Here is a 17,402-nt window from a genome sequence, read left to right as displayed (position 1 = left end):
ATGTTCAAAAACCAAAGGTGGCTTCTGATTGGCTGCAGGAAACTCCTGTAGGGCTCTTTTATGTTCTTATTTCCTCATCAGTATGTTTTTCTTTTTAGCAAAGTCCTCACTCTATCTATCTATCTATCTATCTATCTATCTAATTTCGAATACATACATTTTTGTATGCAGCTTTGCCTAATGCACAGATTTTGCCAGCAGTTTTCCTTAACATAGTTTTTTAAAAAAATTAACAAGATTTATATACTGCTTAAACTAAAAAAAGCTCTAAGCTGCTTTCATAAATAGCATAAAATATTCATAATAATAAAAGTACACATCTGGGTAGGCTTGCCTAAATTAAAGTGCTTCTAGCAGGCTTAAAAAAAAAATACAAGGACACCTGCCTGATATTAACATGAAAGGAGTCTCAGAAATTAAGTACTACCGCACTATATGATGGGTTCCTTGTAAGTGCAAGGATGAGCATTGAACAGTACATGTAAAAGGGCAAGCTCAGCATTTTGCTACATTCATGTATATTTTTATGCACACTTTCCCTTAATATATGCATTTTTGCACCCATGTCTTTGGTTGGAGAAGGGCATTACAAAATTCAAAGAAGTGTGAATTTCAAAGGATGGTTGCAATTCGCTTTGTTATGGGAAGCACGAATGAAGCAGCTTCACATTAAATGGCAAATTGAAGTCAATTTCTTCCCCCTCCCTAGACTATGGAGGATATTCTCTGCACTCAGTCATACCCACCCCCTGCATTTTAAGAACATAAAATGGACCTTTCTGGACCAGACCAATGGCCCCTCTAATCCAGCATCCTGCTCTCACAGTGGCCAACCAGATGCCTATGGGAAACCCACAAACAGGAGCTGAGCACAACAACACTCTCCCCACTTGTGATTCCAGCAATTCCTAGCATACTGTCTCTGACAGTGGAGGGAGAGCATTGCCTGGTCCTCCACATCTTCTAAGCACCCAGTTTGCTCTCAACAGGTCAGTTGAACATCCCCCAACAAACTTAACTTCTTCTCCCTCCCTGCCCATCCCAAGACGAAAGAGCAGGCCAGATCAAAAAGATGTCTAACTTACCGTACCCCACCAGAGTGAGTCTGCATAGGTGAGAAAATCTTTGTTGGTATCTTTCTCTGCCAGGTAGACGAGGAAGGAGGCAAAGATGAGGACCAGGAAACCGATGTACCAAGCTGTGATCAGCTCCTGCACACACACACACACACACACGAACATCAGCAAGTAACCTGAAAAGGAACTTGGAGCAAAGCAGTTCTAGCTGAAGACATAAAAAGCTAGCTAGCAAACCAAAGGAATAGGACACAGAAACCTAAGTCATGGGACAGAGTTCAAGATTCGGGGGCTCTTCTACTAAGGTATGAACATACTCAAAAGTACCAAGAAAGAAAGACCTTCCTAAACTACAAAAGCCGCAACATGACTGGTGATTCTCTGGAGTCATTCAACATTTCTCTGGGGGGCTCTGAAATCCACACAAGGAGATAGCAGCATGCTTAGGGGAATCTTGGGCTTTGTAGAAGTACAGTTTTAAGAAAAACAGCCTCCCAAAGAGACACACCCACACCCCAAACCAGCCTAATGATGACTGAGCATACTAAGTGTCCACAGAAAGTTGAATGTCACTTAAAAAGGAAAACTGAAAACTGGGCAGATGGTGAGTGGAATGTCCTGCTTGAGTTTCTAATAGAGGGGTTCTAATGGAAGGGTTGGCTAGCTGGCTTGGAGACCACACATAATCATTCCCACTAGAAGATGAGAAGGACACTCTGGTATAGTCCATGCCAGTTCTCTCTATTTAGTTCTGTCCCATTTGGAATTATCTTACTTTTTTTCCTAATTGCAACATTTTTATCTGTTTTTATAATTGTGCACTATATTTTTGGTGACTTGCCCTGGGATCTTACAGTGAAGGACAGGTGAGAAATATTGTGAACAAAAAAACAAAAACAAATAAATATTGATCTTATTAAGAGACCACGTGGTCTCCTGGAACTTCGTATGAGCTTTGCTGCTTTATATCATTGATTACCCAGAGAGGAAGCAGATGTGTTGAGAGGAGAGAAGGAGAAGAAATTTAATCTCTGCAACTGACAGACCCAGTTTCCTGTCGCCAAAATTTCTTGTGGAGCAGAATGCAGCTATCACTCAGATTATGCCCTTCTCCAGATTTTGCAATGCCCCAAAAATGTGCACACAAAAGATGTACTATGTACATTTTCTTAAAAGGGAGGAAAGAGAGCATATATTTTATGCATTGGAAACCATACAAAAAATGTGCATTTTAGGGGAAGAAGAATACATGTACAATGCAGAATATATACAATTTAAATGTAGAACTTTTTGCCCTTTCTGTTTTTTAAAATCTGAAAAACCTGAGATGGGAAAGACCTTTAGGCAACAGCAAAATGCCATAGAATGGAAACAGGTTTATCCATCTGCCTCTAGCTGAGAACCCCTGATTTTCCAAAAGTTGATGATTCAATTTTCTTTCAGTCTTATCATCATCCTCAAAAGGATTTAAAACCACTTTCCGCATTGGAAGCAGGATGCCTCTGAATACCAGTTGCTGGCAACCACGGTTGGGAGAGTGCTGTTGAATTCAGGTGCTTCTTGTGGGTTTGCTCTCTGCATGTGGATGGCTACTGTGAGAAGACGGTGATGGACTGGATAGGCCTTTGGCCTAATCTGGCAGTAATACTCTTCTTGAAGACAAATGAGAGGCTGGAAGGTCTTTGCAGTGCTGGAACGGAGCCTCCTTCTTCCCCCACCTCAAACATGCCCCCCACCCCCCAGAGCGTGCTTTGTACCTTCTACTTTTGCCTCAGGCTGCCAACTCACCTTGCTGTGCGCATAAACCACCGAGCCCAGGAGCTTCCAGGTGCCACCGCGGCGGTCCATGCGCACCATGCGCAAGATCTGTAGGAAGCGCATGCTGCGCAGTGCCGAGGTAGCAAAGATGTTCCCCTGGGTGCCAGCAGCGATGACGGCCAGAGAAGCAATGCAGACGATGAAATCTGGAACAGAAGAAGAGAAGGGGAAAGCAAGCATGATCCAGGGCCCAAGGGGTGGGCCGGTCCCCTGTGTGTTCAGGAAAAACCCTCTGCCTAAGCACAGAAGCTGGTCACCTGAAGCACCACCAAGGATTTGCAACTGGGCCAAAATTGCACACAGAGAGAGATTCATAGGATGTTTATGTTCTAATGGGGCGACAGGGAAGCACACATCCCTGAACTATGAAAAGTCTTTAAATTATCTGTATAAAAATGTGTCCTTGGGGCATAGGAAGCCGCCTTATTTTGAGCCAGATCACTGGTCCATCTAGCTCCATACTGTTGACACTGACTGGCAGTGGCTCTCCAGAGGCCTCTCCCAGCTCTGCCTGGAGATGTGGAGGACTGAACCAGGTATCTTCTGTATGCAAATAAGATGCTCTGCCACTGAACTGCAAGAGCAATTGAAAGCACCTTGCAAAATATTTAAAAAAACAGACATAACAATAACAATAATCCAGTATAACTGTCTAACTAAAAGCTGCATCGATAAACAAGAACCCAAACAGCCAAAGGTCAAAAGCAATTACTCAAACTGAACCATGGAATCAAAAGCTTGTTTTAAAAACAGCATCTTCAGTTGTAGGCAGACTAGAAAGGAGGAAGATAACATAACCTCTTGGGGCAAGGCGTGCTGTGCAGTGACACTGCTGCGAGACTGGGGCAACGGAACTGTCTTAAAAGTTCTCTTTTCAAAGGGCTGCATCAGAGCTCCTGTGGCAAAGCAAGTAAGACTATGTAATGTGCGCAGTGCTCAGGACTTCCAGTAGGTGGCATTCAAGGCCACCCCTGGTTAAGAGAACTTGATAGCTCAGCAAAAATTAAGAAAAATGTGGGTCTCTAAAGGACAAAGCAGGGCTTGAGATAAAGGCCACCCAGAGCTCTTTAAGAACTGCAGTAAAACAACTTGGATGTCTTTATTCAAATCATGAAGAAGGTATTGAAAACCTTCTGTGAAAGGGGAGCATAAGGTCTATATGGCTTAAGATCACCTGTATCTTGGATCTCACTGTTTCTGGGTCCTATTAAGCTTTGGAGCCCTTAGTAGCTTGAGACCAAGATCCCTGAAAAAACATATTCTCTTATATATACCTGATGTAAGCCCTAGATCTTCAGAGGCCTTTTCCAGGTGCCCCCACAAAGGGAAGCGGCAGACTCAGGGGCTTTTCAGTGGTAGCAGCTGAGCCGTGGGACACCCTCTTAAAAAAGGAACATCTGGTGCCTGCCTTGCTGTCCTTTCAGAACATTTTAATTCTCTTTTAACAACCTGCCTTTTTATTTTTTTAATATATACAACTTTAGCATTTTCAGCCACTGTTTACGAGCTGCAATGCGCACATTTGAATTGTCTATTTTGATTCTCCTTTCTTCCAGAAAAAGAATTTTATGTTGCAAGTTGGGTTTTTGAAAAAATAAAATAAAATATGAAATTGTCTTTTTAAATTGTATGTTGCCGTTCTATGCACACTACCCCAAGAACAATGCTGCTGGCTAGCCTTGTATCAGAGGGGCATTAGATACAGGGAGAGAGCCACATCCAGAACTGGTTCACCCTCTGTGGAGCATTTTTGATGGGCAGATTGGGGCCACCTATCTGTCAATTACCTGATGGCATCCCCTGGCTCAAAGTTCATGCCACAGCAGCAGGTACAGGCTTATATCTGATCTCAGCACTATGCAGCCACATCACTAAGATCGGAGAAAGGCAGCAGGCAAAGAATTATCTCCTGATCTTAGTGTAGTGCATATCTGAGTGCTTAAATCAAAGATATTAGACTGCTCCTCCTGATGTCTGGTGGCTAACAGGTGGGTGTGGTTTACACAATCGGTGCAAAGATGTGGTCCACCTGTGCACACCTTGTCCCATTGCTATGTCTCTTCCTGTGACTCCTCCTTCTCTCCTGGCTGCTATAGGGCAAAACAAAAGGCGTACCTATGACACAGAAAGGTTTCCGGGCAAATCGAAAGCGTCCCTGCCAACCTCTGTAGCGGCAGCAGCAGCCGGCTGACCAGACCCTGATGATGTATTCCATGCCAAAAACCACAATCATGACAAATTCCTGCAAAGGAGGAGAGAGGAACAGAAAAAATAATAATCAGGTGTGGGGTTTTGGAGAGGGGGGGGGGCGGAGAGGGGGAAACCAGGCAGGAGAAAGCTACCAAACACTTTTGAAATCACACTCCATTAACAGTAATAGTAAGAACCTGCCCCCCCCCGTGTGTGTGTGTGTGTGTGTGTGTGTGTGTGTGTGTGTGTGTGTGTGTGTTGAAAGTCACCCAAATAAACAGACATGTGGCTAAGTTTAACATCAATAAAGGAACATGCTTCTTCACACTCATATACTATATTTAATAAAATATTTACACCTCACCTTTCAGGACAACTGTACTATAAGACAGGCTACACCTCCTCCCACAAAAGACATATTAAAGGCAGCTATTGAACCCCTATTAAAAAAGGAAAAATAAAACCAGAGCGAAGCAACCATCTTTCATAATGCACAGTTAACTTACAAAATTTGCTGCCGTAAAAATTAAGAGACAGCTGTTAATTTGGAAGACTTTAACAAACTCGTGATAATGTGTTTTATGACTGTGGCTGCTGCGTGTTATAATTCAATATTGCATTGTTGTAACCTTAATTTGTCACCATGGTTGTAACCTGGTATTATCCTTGTAATCTAATATTTTATTGTTTTAACCTGGGACCTCACAGTAAAGGATGGGCAAGGAATCTAATAAATAAATACCTCTTTGATTACTCATGACAACTAAAATGGAGCCTCCATGTTCAAGAGACATTCAGCATAATCTCTGAATGTCAGGCCCAGGGAATGAGCCACAGGAAGAGGCTGCCGCATAATGAGATTCCCAGAGGCATCTTAACAGGCTGCCTGAAATGGGACACTGGACCAGGTGGGGCTTGGATCAGACCAGAAGTCCAACAGAGCGATTCTTCCTTATGCGACTACCAAATGTCAGTTCAAGCCATGCAGAACGAGACCTCTCTCCCCCCACCCTCTGCACTTTCCGCCGCAGCCCAGTGACCAGGCCATCTCGGCAGGCCCCCGTGGACCCCACAAGCAGAAATTAGAAGCCGGAAAGGGCAGGGTGGCATTGGGACCTGCTTTCTAAATATAAATGTCCTCATTGCAAATCATTGATCCCTCTCCCAAGCAAAGGCCAGACCTCAGAAAGCAAAGGATCTCTTCTGGAGAAGGTGGAGGAAGTTGGTTTTTACCAATGCCGGGAATTCACTTTTGAATAGATATTTGGGGGACGTATTATGAGAGCCCCCAGAGAACTTCAGCTGCAAAGCCACTTGTGAGCACCAGCCTGGTTGGCCTTTTCATAGGAACACAGGAAGCTGCCTTATACAGAGTTGGACTATTGGACCATCTAGCTCAGTATTGTCAACACTGACTGGCAGCTGCTCTCCAGGAGGAAAAAGGTCTCTCCCATCCCCACCTGGTGATGCCTGCAAAGCAGAGGCTGTCACTGAGCTACAGGGGCGTCTGCTCCAGAACACCCTTGTTTCAAGCCAAGGAATTGCGGCAGCCGTTTCCATGTACAGCTGAGGTATAGAACCATGGTTTCTCATATAACTGAAGAAACCCAACCTTTTATCCGTAAAGTTAATCACTGCAGCGGGGACATAGGAATCTGCCTTACACTTAGCTAATCTGCCTTATAGCAAGCCAGACCCTTGGTCCACCCAGCGTATTGTCTGCACTGACTGCCAGCAGCTCTCTCCAGGGTTTCTGATGCGGAACATTACCAGCCCTACCTGCATATACCAGGGACTGAACCTGGGGCATTCTGTGCACAAAGCGGGGGCTCTGGCACTGAGCTATGGCCCTTCCCTTTTGCTAAAGTAAGATTCCAGCCCTCATGGTTCCAGATAAAGGAAGATCCCTTCTACTGAGTCAGACTATTGCTCCATCTAGCTCAGTACTGTCCACACTGACTGGCAGCAGTTCTCCAGGGTTTTGTTGTTGTTTAGTCGTTTAGTCGTGTCCGACTCTTCGCGACCCCATGGACCAGAGCACGCCAGGCACTCCTGTCTTGCACTGCCTCCCGCAGTTTGGTCAAACTCATGTTCGTAGCTTCGAGAACACTGTCCAACCATCTCATCCTCTGTCATCCCCTTCTCCTAGTGCCCTCAATCTTTCCCAACATCAGGGTCTTTTACAAGGATTCTTCTCTTCTCATGAGGTGGCCAAAGTATTGGAGCCTCAGCTTCACGATCTGTCCTTCCAGTGAGCACTCGGGGCTGATTTCCTTAAGAATTGATAGGTTTGATCTTCTTGCAGTCCATGGGACTCTCAAGAGTCTCCTCCAGCACCATAATCCAGGGTTTTAGCTGGGGGAAGATATTGCCAGACTGGACATGCCAGGGATTGAACCTGAGCCCTTCTGCATGGAAGGCAGATGCTCTGCCAATGAATTATAACCCTTCCCTCAGAGATGGCAGCTTCACAAGCCTCTCCGTCTTTCCTGGTCTGACTGGAAAGCCAGTGTGGCGCTTCAGCACCCTTGCCCAGGAAGCCCATATGAGCAGCCCACTTGCATCCCTTTCCTGCACCCTTGGAGGAAAGTCAATAAGGGCAGGTTTTCCCGCCATGTCAGCTTTGTCCTGCCTCGTCGCCTCCCTTTCCTTTCTTTCCTTTTTCACAAACAAGCCCCTATTTTGCTTACTAGAGGGAAAGTCACACGGACCTTCTTAATTTAGTCTCCATCTCAGTCGGGAGAATTCCAGCGTCAGCCGTTTCTGACAGTTTGGGGGAAAGTTGCTTTTTTTAGAGATTCTTCTCGCCCACCCCCTCCCCCTGGGTTTGGTCGTCCTTCCCCCTTTCCCAAGTTTTCACCCGCCTTTTCCATACGGATAAAGTTCACCACCAAGACTGCCGGCTATGAGAAGACAAATCCTGCTACCGAATTGCACCATAAGATCCAGCTGAGCTAGCATTATGCACCCAGAGTCCTCCAGGAATCCCACAAGCAAAGCATCTGACAGGTACCGGCCCTACCATTAGGCCAAGCGAGACAGCTGCCTCTATTAGCAGAGGTTGGGGGCAGTAGAGGCCACTCCCTGGCTGTCCTTCCAAGTCCTTTGGTCGTATCCCTCTGTTGGAGGGTAGACTTGCAAACAGCAATGGTGGCTGGTGCTCACTGGGGTGGAAGGCAAGGAGGCCAACAGCAGGTGGCGCCAGAGGCAGTGCCAGGCAATTGTCTCCATCCTCCTGCTGCTCCCTGCTGCTGAGTTCTGCAAGGGCAACACTGAGACCCAGGAGGAGGAATCTGACAGCCACTGCTGCCGCCACCTGCAATGGTTGCAAGGCAGGAGGCAGGAAAGTGGATGTAAGCTGAGGTTGGGGAGGGGGATAGTGCTCCCCAGCTGCCCTAAACGACCAGCCTCCATTGCTACACAGCCTGTCCCAGCCCCCTCCTAAACTGGTCTGTGGCCTCAGGGGAAGCAGAAGATACTGTTCTAGTCGCCAGGGTGGAATCAAGGTTCAGTTATTAGGCCAGCCAGCTGCTGTAGGTGGAATGGAGAGGGGCGGCCTCATTTATATATTTGCTTCTTGGATTTACATCCCATGCAAGGAGCTGAAGGTGACACCAGTGAGCTTCTTGGCTAAGCAGGGATTTGAACCTTGGTCTCCCAGGTCGTAATCTGGTACTCTAACCACTACACCACCCTGGATCTCCTTGGCACCTGCTCCTCCCCACCTCCTCATTCCTTCCACTGCTTGTTTGCTGAGAGTGGAGGAGAAGGAGCAGCAGCAGCAGCAGCAAGGAAAAGAGCCTTCCAGGGCTTAGAACGCCTGCCCTACTGAGCCATGGCCTTTGGAAGGTGAGGAATGATGCCAACCCCTGGTTCCTTTCCTGGGGCAAGCAAACAGAGAATGGTGGGGAGGAGCCGCTACCACCCTCTTGGAGGGAAGGGAATGGGGGTCCCTAAGTCCCTTACTTACTTACAAACTTGGAGCTGGCCCTGTAGCAAAGCCTCCTGAAGAGAAAAGGATTGCAAGACCAAGGGCAAGGAGAAGGGATTTGCAAGAATGAAGAACAGACTTAAGATGGGCAGACAGGAGAGCAAGACAGATGAGGAGGGGGCCAGAGGAGCCCCCCTTACCAGGATGAAGAGACACTGGTTGGCGAATTTGTGATGCTCTGGGATGGTTGAAAACACAGACAGGACCAGACAGCTGAAGACCAGGAGAAATCTGGAACAACAAGAGGAGGGGAACACAGATTAGCCCGGGCTGGCAATTGTACATACCTCTGACATGGTTTTCTTTCTCTTTCATAAAATCATAGAACTGGAGAGCTGGAAGGGACCCCCGAGGGTCCTCTAGTCCAACCCCCTGCAATGCAGGAATCGCAGCTAAAGCATCCTGACAGATGGCCACCCAACCTCTGTTTAAAAACCTCCAAGGAAGGAGAATCCACCACCTTCCAAGGTAGGCAGTTCCACCGTCAAACAGCTGCTACTGTCAGAATGTTCAGTCTAAATCAACTCACTGAACCAGTCAGCAGATCCCACAACACATCCTGTACGTACGTACTATAAGAAAATAAGATACAAGATCAAATAACTCTATGGACAGGGAAAGAAATGCGGCAGTGTTTATTTGGCAAAGACTTTCTTCACTGTTTCAACACAGATTTAGAAAGTTGATGTAATTTTAATCTGTTTTGGTATTTTAACTTTTGTATGTTTTAAGTTAAGGTTGCAATTTTTTCTCGATTTTCTCGTCTTTTCTTTTTGTAAATAGCTTTGGGGGTTGTTGTTTTTTACAATCAAGTGTATAAATCATATGAAATAATATTTTTTTAAAAAAATCTCCTGGGCTGGGTTTTTTTAAAAAAAATTCTCAAAAAAAAACCCTCTAAATGTACCGTTTTTATTATATTTTACTGGTTTGCTCTGTTTTATCAATATTGTTTTATTGTGCTGATATATTTTTAATCCACCACTGTAAACCACTTTGGGATTTCTAAAAGGATGTGGTTTTTTAAAAAGATAGATAGATAGATAGATTAGATACAACCATAATATATAAATGTTATATATTTTTTTAAAAGTGTGCATTTAGGACTACATTTATGCCTTGGCTTTCCTCCAAGGATATGAGAGTGGTGTACCTGGCTCTCCGCCTCCCCACTTTATCCTCTTCTTAGCACCCCTGTGAGGTAGGGCGGGCAGAGGGAGCTTCATGATGGAGAGGGTTGTTTGAACCCTCGCTTTCCCCCTCCACAGGTTGTAGTCTAACCACTACACCACACAGCCAAACACCACAGAGCAAGTGTGAGGCCCTCTTTGGACCGGCCTATGGAGAGGGATCGTAGCTCAGGTTCCTTACCCAATGCCTACAATTAAAAGGGTCAGGTGGCAGAGGCACTGGTGGAGGAATGGGAGTGCGGAGGGAGTGGACCGCCCCTGGTACCACTATTGTGGTAGAGTGCCATCAAGGTGGACCCCCCGGACATGCACCGTGTACCCGCTCGCGCGCCCACAGGCAGCGCATCATGCCCCCAGAACACGCGCCACTGGGCAGAGGGAACCAGGAAGGCCTTCTTTTAGCCTATTCAATTTAGCCTATCCTTTCTTTGGAAAAGGAGGGCACAGGCTCACCAGGGAGCAGTGGAGCCCCAAGGCAGGCCATGCTCAAAGGGGGGTGGACATAACTCACACTGGAGCTGCCGTGTTTGAGAGCGGGAGAGTATGTTTAGCGCTTGGCCATCTCTTGGTCCAGCCAGGCTTGGAGTCTGATCCAACACAGACGAGGTGGAAACTTGGAAGTGGAATCTAAAACCCTGCATTCTCAGCAACCCTCTCCTCGGAAGGACTTCTCGCTGGGTCACAGCCCATGGAAGACAGCTGAAGTTTCCACCTCAGGCACCAACAATTCAGTTTTAGAGAACCCTCAAGAACTTGCCACCAGTGCATCTGACCAAGCTGCAGGTGGGAGGCATGGCCGATAGGTGGCAGCATGGAGCAGCTGACGGAGCCTGGGAAGTCTCAGAAACCAGAGCTAGAGGCACAATACGTTTTTGTTGCAAAATCTGGGGGATGAGCCATTGAACCTCCTAGCCACACATGCACCCCAAATGCCAATCCTATCTTAGCTTATTGAATTTGAAGCCTCTCAGCTTCCTTAAGAGAAATGAAGGTGATGGAGACTTGAATTTGCAAGCTTGAAAAGTTTTCTTCTGTCAGCGGGAGGCGCCACGTTGGAGCGACCTCCCTGCAAGAGTAAAATCTCCCTGCAAGTAGAAGGTTAGCACATCAGCGGGGAGACGTTTTAGCCCACACCACCTTCTGGGCTAGCTTTCTAAGTGCAGGGATGTTTAACTATAGCCAGGGAAGTGTTCTAATATGCGATCCTTGCCCAGCCCCCAGCACTCTACCACCTCAGAACTTCATCACTTCCCCTCCCTTTCTGTGCAAACCAGGTCCAAGAGAAGAGAGACAATTACCTAATGACCAGCAGAAATCTCTGTTGCATCCAACAAACAACCTCACAGATTTTTTAAAGGATTTTTTGGGGGGTGGGGGCAGTGAGCAATAGCTTAGTGGAAGAGCTTTGCATACAAGAAGGTTCCAGGTTTGATTTTTGGCACCTCTCAGTGGGGTTGGGAAAGAGCCCCAACTGAAACACTAGAGAGCTGCTGCCAGTCAGTGTAGATAATATTGAGCTGGGTGGACCAACAGTCTGACTCAGGCAGCTTCCTACATTCCTAAGTATCTAGCCTACAAAGATAGGTTAGAAGTCTGGGAGCAATGCATGGTAAAATCTCCAAAACTAGTCAGTGTCTCAGTAGGAATTCCAGCAGTTGTGGAGGCTGGCACCAGAGCTCATTGCTCTTTCCCATGCGTAAGAGGGAAAAGAGCAAGCGAATGAAATATCTTCAAATGCCCATAATTGAGCTCTCATTTATTAAGGTGAAGTACTGCATGCTGTAAAGTTTGCTTGCCTCTTCCTTGCTTGCACGACTTTGCCCCTTTGAAAAATAAAAAAAATAAATGAACGAGAGCTTCACCTATTTAACTAGAAGAAAATGCTGTATCCTTGCGAATGAACTTACTACATTATGCAGACATTGTTAGCGGCATTGTAACTTCCTTGTTCAGAAGGCTAAAGCTCTAGGTTTGCTCAGGGAAAACCCACTGCCAGCAAGCTCAGGACAGACAAAAGGAAATGCTTATTCACACAACACACAACCCAGGTGGAATTCATCGCTACAGAGTGTGGCATAAGCTACCAGCATATGTGACATTAAAGAGGAGGGTCCTGAGGGCCAGGCAGAGAGGTCTTGGGGACCGCTTTTGGTTCCTGAGCCTGAGTGGCCCCTCCCCACTCAATTCAGCCACAGGGAGCCAAACCCTTCTGGTTGGTCCATTTCCCAGCTACCCAAGGGGAAGCAACAAAACCATTTTTACACATTGTCTTTCTTTCCCAAACAGCAACCAGGGAAAATGCTGATCTCAAACAAGCAGAACAAGAGACGCACACAGCTTGTAATATTCTGAGCACTATCAGAGTTGAGCCAGAATTTTAAATATTTAATCACTTATAAAAAGAAAAGTGGGGGGGGACACACACTTTGTAGCCATTCTCTGGGGACTGGTGAAAGGAAGCACTTGTCTGGTGACAAGGGGCTCAGAATCCCATTATCGTACTAATAACTGGCATGGCCAGGAATGTGTGTGTTTTTTTTGGGGGGGGGTCAGTCATGGCCCCTGAGGTCACAGCTGTGAATAAAGCCAGCACTCCATGGACTGTGGCAACTACCGTATTCCCCATGCATGTCTTTCTGAATCATGCCAGATTTGCCCTTAGAGAGACCTGCAGTCTTTCATCTATTCAGAATTCCCCCATTAAGCTCAAAGCTCTCTGTTATCAACCCCTCCTTGGTCAGTTTCTCCATCAGTTCTCTGCCATGCTTCAGCTTCAAGCTTCTAGTCCTTATGGCAAGTCGGCAGTAGACTCACAGACCAAACTGCTCATCAGCCATGCACAAACAGTCCAGCGGGAGTACTACAAGTCTTTTCTTTTCGGCTGCCTGCTTGAAACTGGAGTGTGTGGGGAAATACAGCCGTGTCCAGCCAGGAGGCCACAATAGAGTTTGCTGTTCATGTAGTCTCTCTCTCTAGTGTGGGTGGGTCGCATGGGCGTACCCAGCGAGGGGCGGGGGGCAGCTGTCCCCCCAGAAGCAAAAAAAAATTAACGTATTTTACGGACCATAACCCACACTTTTTCCCTCCGAAAACTGAAGGGGAAAAGTTGCTGCGGGTTATGGAAATCGGGCTGTTTCCGCCCCCTCTGCAGCTGCAGCCAGCGACAGGAACGTGGGGAGGGCGAGAAGCAGCCTGAGCTTGGGGGGGGTGGATGGGAGCACCATCCTTCCTTCCATCCTTCCTTCCCCCCTCTTTCTTTCTTCCTTTTTTTCTCTCTCTCCCTCCCTTTTCTCTCTCTCACCCCTTCTTTCCTTCCTTCCTTCCTTCTCTCTCTTCCCTCCCTCCCTCCTTCCTTCCCTCTCTCTTCCACTCTCTTGCCCCCCAAGTTTTGATCTTGGGTACGCTCCTGGGTGGGTGGTCATTTTATTCTTGTTTTCTTAGCTTCTTTGGGTACTTTTTGAAGACAACACGGGATATAGGTTGCAAAACAAGCCAACAGCATTAAACTCCACAGAGCACCAGAGGCATCCTTTTGGTTCCAAACAAATGATCTATAGCAGAAAAGTCTCCCAAGCACTTCACACTTCAAGCTGTTGCTATTATTTCTATTTAAACACAACAACAGTATCTTTCACTCACAATTTCTGACAACTCTGCTACAGAGGACAGGTTAAGTACAATCAGCAAAGTTAGGAAGTAAAACTTTTGCAGGCTGGGGGCAGAAAAGCCAGCTGTGTGTTTGAATCCTCTCCCAAGTACAAATCTCTCTGCATATAGAGGGAGGGAGGGAAAGCTAGGATGAACACTTCTCCAATGCATGCTAGATTTCTCCATGCAGGGAGATTTCTTCTTGGGACGAGGATTCAGACTCCTCTACAGCTGCAGCCTGAGATGGCACAGTCCACAAAACACCTTCGCTGCAGGACTCTGCAGGCTGCATGAACTCAGGAGCAGAGTTTGTGTTGTTGGAAACACGTGAGAGATACTAAAAGAATAATGAAAACAGTGAGCCCCATCCTTTTGGCCTTTTGGAAAACTTCTCAAGTTGGGCTGGAAAACTGGAGCTTGGGTACAAAAGGCATGCAGCAAAGGATGTGAAACTCTCGCCCTGCTGCAGTCCGAGAGCAGGCGCCTGAAATGAGAAACCCACCGGATCTCAATACTGCCGATTCTGGCGGTTTCTAAAAACTGAATGAATGAAAAGAGAGAAGGAGCAAACAAGACCCAGTTGCCAGCCAAACATATCAATGTCTTCCAATCCCTTCTGAGGAAGTAGGGCTCTGTGGTCACAGAATCCACACTCCTGGGGTGTGTGGGGAGAAGAGATGGCTCGTGCTGAAATTTGCCTGGCTTGGCCTCGGGAGGAAGATGTGTCAGGCCACAGGGTGTACCAGGCAGCAAAGGCTCCCTCCGAGCTTTCTTTTAAAGAGTGCTGCAAGACCCACAGAACCTTTAAAGCTTGCAATGCTTGGCTCAGGTCAATGTAAGGGGATGTCCGCTGCCGCACATGCTTTACAAAATTCCCTTGCTCCTCCCTCGCTCTCTTCCGGCCACAAGCACCAGGCCCTAGCCCTTGCAACTGGCTGACAGCACAAAGCCCTTGAATTGCCAGCGAGAGGGATGAATGTGGAAAACTTGGCCTCCCACTCCGGGTCAATGAACAGTAGTGGCTAAAGTCCATTGGTAGGGTGGGAAGCAGGGAGCGCAACAGTAGGTGGCGCTAGAGCTATTGACTGGTAGAGCTAATTAATTCTGGTTCTGTCTCCCTCCTCCTCCCTGCTGTGTTCTGCAAGGGCAACACAAAGACTAAGGAGGAAGAGGAAGCTGGGAAGCAGGGCTACCTCTTGGACTGGTTTTAAGTAAGAAGGAAGGCAAATGGGGGCTAGTTGAGAGTGGAATGAGGTTGGTGGAACTGAACAGACGCCACTGCTTTCTACACTTCATGCTTCAGTTATAGACTGCAGGAACCCCGGGTTGAAGAATAACCACCTGGAGGTCAGACAAGTGGCTGTCAGAAAAAGAACAGACTTTTTGGTGGTGGCACCCAAATTATGCACCTCCCATTTTTTAGGTGCTGCAACAAGTTCATCATGTTCTCACATGCATATTAATGACTTTAAATGGTACTATGTATCTTTTCAATTGCCTTTTATGCTGCCTTTTGTTTGGGCTTTTAATTGTTGGCTCTTGTTTTATCTGCCATTTATATCCACTGTTTCTACTGCTGCTGTTTCGTCTTTGGTATATTAGCGTTTTACATTGCAAGCTGCGCCAATGCCATTTGATGAACGGTGGAACGTCAATGCCAGATATTAGAAGAAAAACAAAGAAACTCCAGATGTGGACTGAGAGTTTCACAAGCCATCCAAAGCCGTGGGGTTGGGCTGACACAGTGGCTTGTGACAATCAAGAACACTTGCACTTTTTTGTGGTGAACCAGAGAAAATGTTACCATTTCGTCTCTGAATCATGGCCAGTTGTTACATTGCAAAGTGACTTTGATAATCACTAATTAGCGGGGTAGAAATCTCCAAAGAGAAACATTATACTGTCTGAAAGAACTGTTTCCCTCACCAGTGCAGCTATATCCTCCAAAAATGGACCGATTAAGAGTGTAAGCTAAGCTATTTCAAATCTTCCTCCATTCTTTTATCCAAGCATCCTTAAAAGAAAAGAAAAGGGGGGGGGACTGGCACAATTAGTGAAGAAATGAATAAAAGGGGAAACAAAGATTGCTGAAGACAAAGGAATGGGAACTGTGCAAAAATATTTTTCCCCGATCCAGCAATTCTAAATATGGCACATGGAAAGACTGGCCCACAAGCTTGCGTAACCGCATGCAGAGACCATCCATCTCCCAGGGCAGCGCACTGCCCCCAAGACCCACAGGCAGCAACACTAGGTACATGCGTGTACGTGACAATTTGACAGCACTAGGTTTAAAGAAACATCGGGGGGGGGGAGAACTCTCAGCTCCTACAAGTCAGTATGTCAGTTACCAGCTACACTTCAGAATCGTATCGGTTAATGCACGGCCAAGTAGCATTAGAGGACTGTCTCCTCTTGACGGCACCCAGTTCTCCTTTGCTGCACAACAGGACACAAAAATATGTTTATTAAATTGTGTTCAGTGCGAGGAATGTGTGCAGACATATAACTAGAACTCAAGATCGTCCAATGAAACTGAGCAGCAGCAGAACAGCTGGAACATGGAAGCTGTCTCCTATCAGATCAGACCTCTGGTCCTTGCAGTGCAGTATTCTCTACCCCAGGGGTGGAGGGTAGAGATTCTGGCCTTCCAGAAGCTCAAGGATGATACAAGTTTTACTCCAGCAAAATCTGGAGGGTCACAACTTCCCCAGCACTGCGCTATACTAATCAGATACCTGATTTCTTTAGCTGGAGATGCCAGCATGGAACCTAGCAGCTCCATCCTGCAAGACAAGAGCTTTACCAAAGAGTTAAATTGGCAATTAAGGCACAAGAACACAGACAGCTGTCTTATGCCAACTCAAGCCATTGAGTTCTATACTGTCTACACCCACTGGCAAGGGAGAGGAGAAGATATCAAAGACAGGAGAGGAATTAGAGAGGTGAGAGCAAGGAGGTGCAAATTAGGAGTAAATACAGTCAGTAGCTGTTGCATGGATCTCAACTTTGTTTTGGTTATGGCTGAGGGGTTAAGGCAGGGAGCTTCTGGGTAAGATTCCATCACAAATGAGCAAATTCAGGTTGTGCAATGGAGCTCTTAAACAACAAATCCGACCCTCACCCCCAAAACTGGACTTTTTCTGATAAGGAAAGTGATGGGAAACTGTCTTTGCCTGAAACAATGCTGTCTAATTTCCTCACAGAATAAATACTCAGCAAACAGCACCTATTGTCTAGCCTCCCTGCAAGCAAATCAGAACAAATGTTCAATAAACAGGTTGTCTGGAAGTAACTCCAGATGATTTGTCGAAGAAGGGGATTTTAAGCTGGGATTTAAAAAGAGGAAGGCAGGAGGGGGGGGAGAGAATCATGTGTGTGTTTGGGGGATGGAGTTCCAAACATAAAGGGAAGGTAGGCAGAATTAATTTAAGATAATTTCCATAAATGTGTGTGTTCAAAACAAAACTTCTGAGTATCATGCATTGC

General features: G+C 46.5%; 1 protein-coding gene across 1 annotated transcript in view; it reads right to left on the bottom strand.

Moving 5' to 3' along the window:
* KCNQ4 (potassium voltage-gated channel subfamily Q member 4) overlaps positions 1–17,402 on the bottom strand; it is a 91,005-nt gene that overhangs the window by 27,054 nt on the left and 46,549 nt on the right. The window contains exons 2-5 of the mRNA XM_035121190.2: positions 9,216–9,306; positions 5,010–5,136; positions 2,865–3,040; positions 1,086–1,211 (exon numbers count right to left, since the gene is read on the bottom strand). Of these exons, the coding sequence (XP_034977081.2) occupies positions 1,086–1,211; positions 2,865–3,040; positions 5,010–5,136; positions 9,216–9,306 (520 nt within the window). The remainder of the gene's footprint in view (positions 1–1,085; positions 1,212–2,864; positions 3,041–5,009; positions 5,137–9,215; positions 9,307–17,402) is intronic.

Source organism: Zootoca vivipara, chromosome 6, assembly GCF_963506605.1.
Source record: "Zootoca vivipara chromosome 6, rZooViv1.1, whole genome shotgun sequence".
Taxonomy (NCBI): Eukaryota; Metazoa; Chordata; class Lepidosauria; order Squamata; family Lacertidae; genus Zootoca; species Zootoca vivipara.
This window is presented reverse-complemented; position numbering and strand designations above follow the sequence as displayed.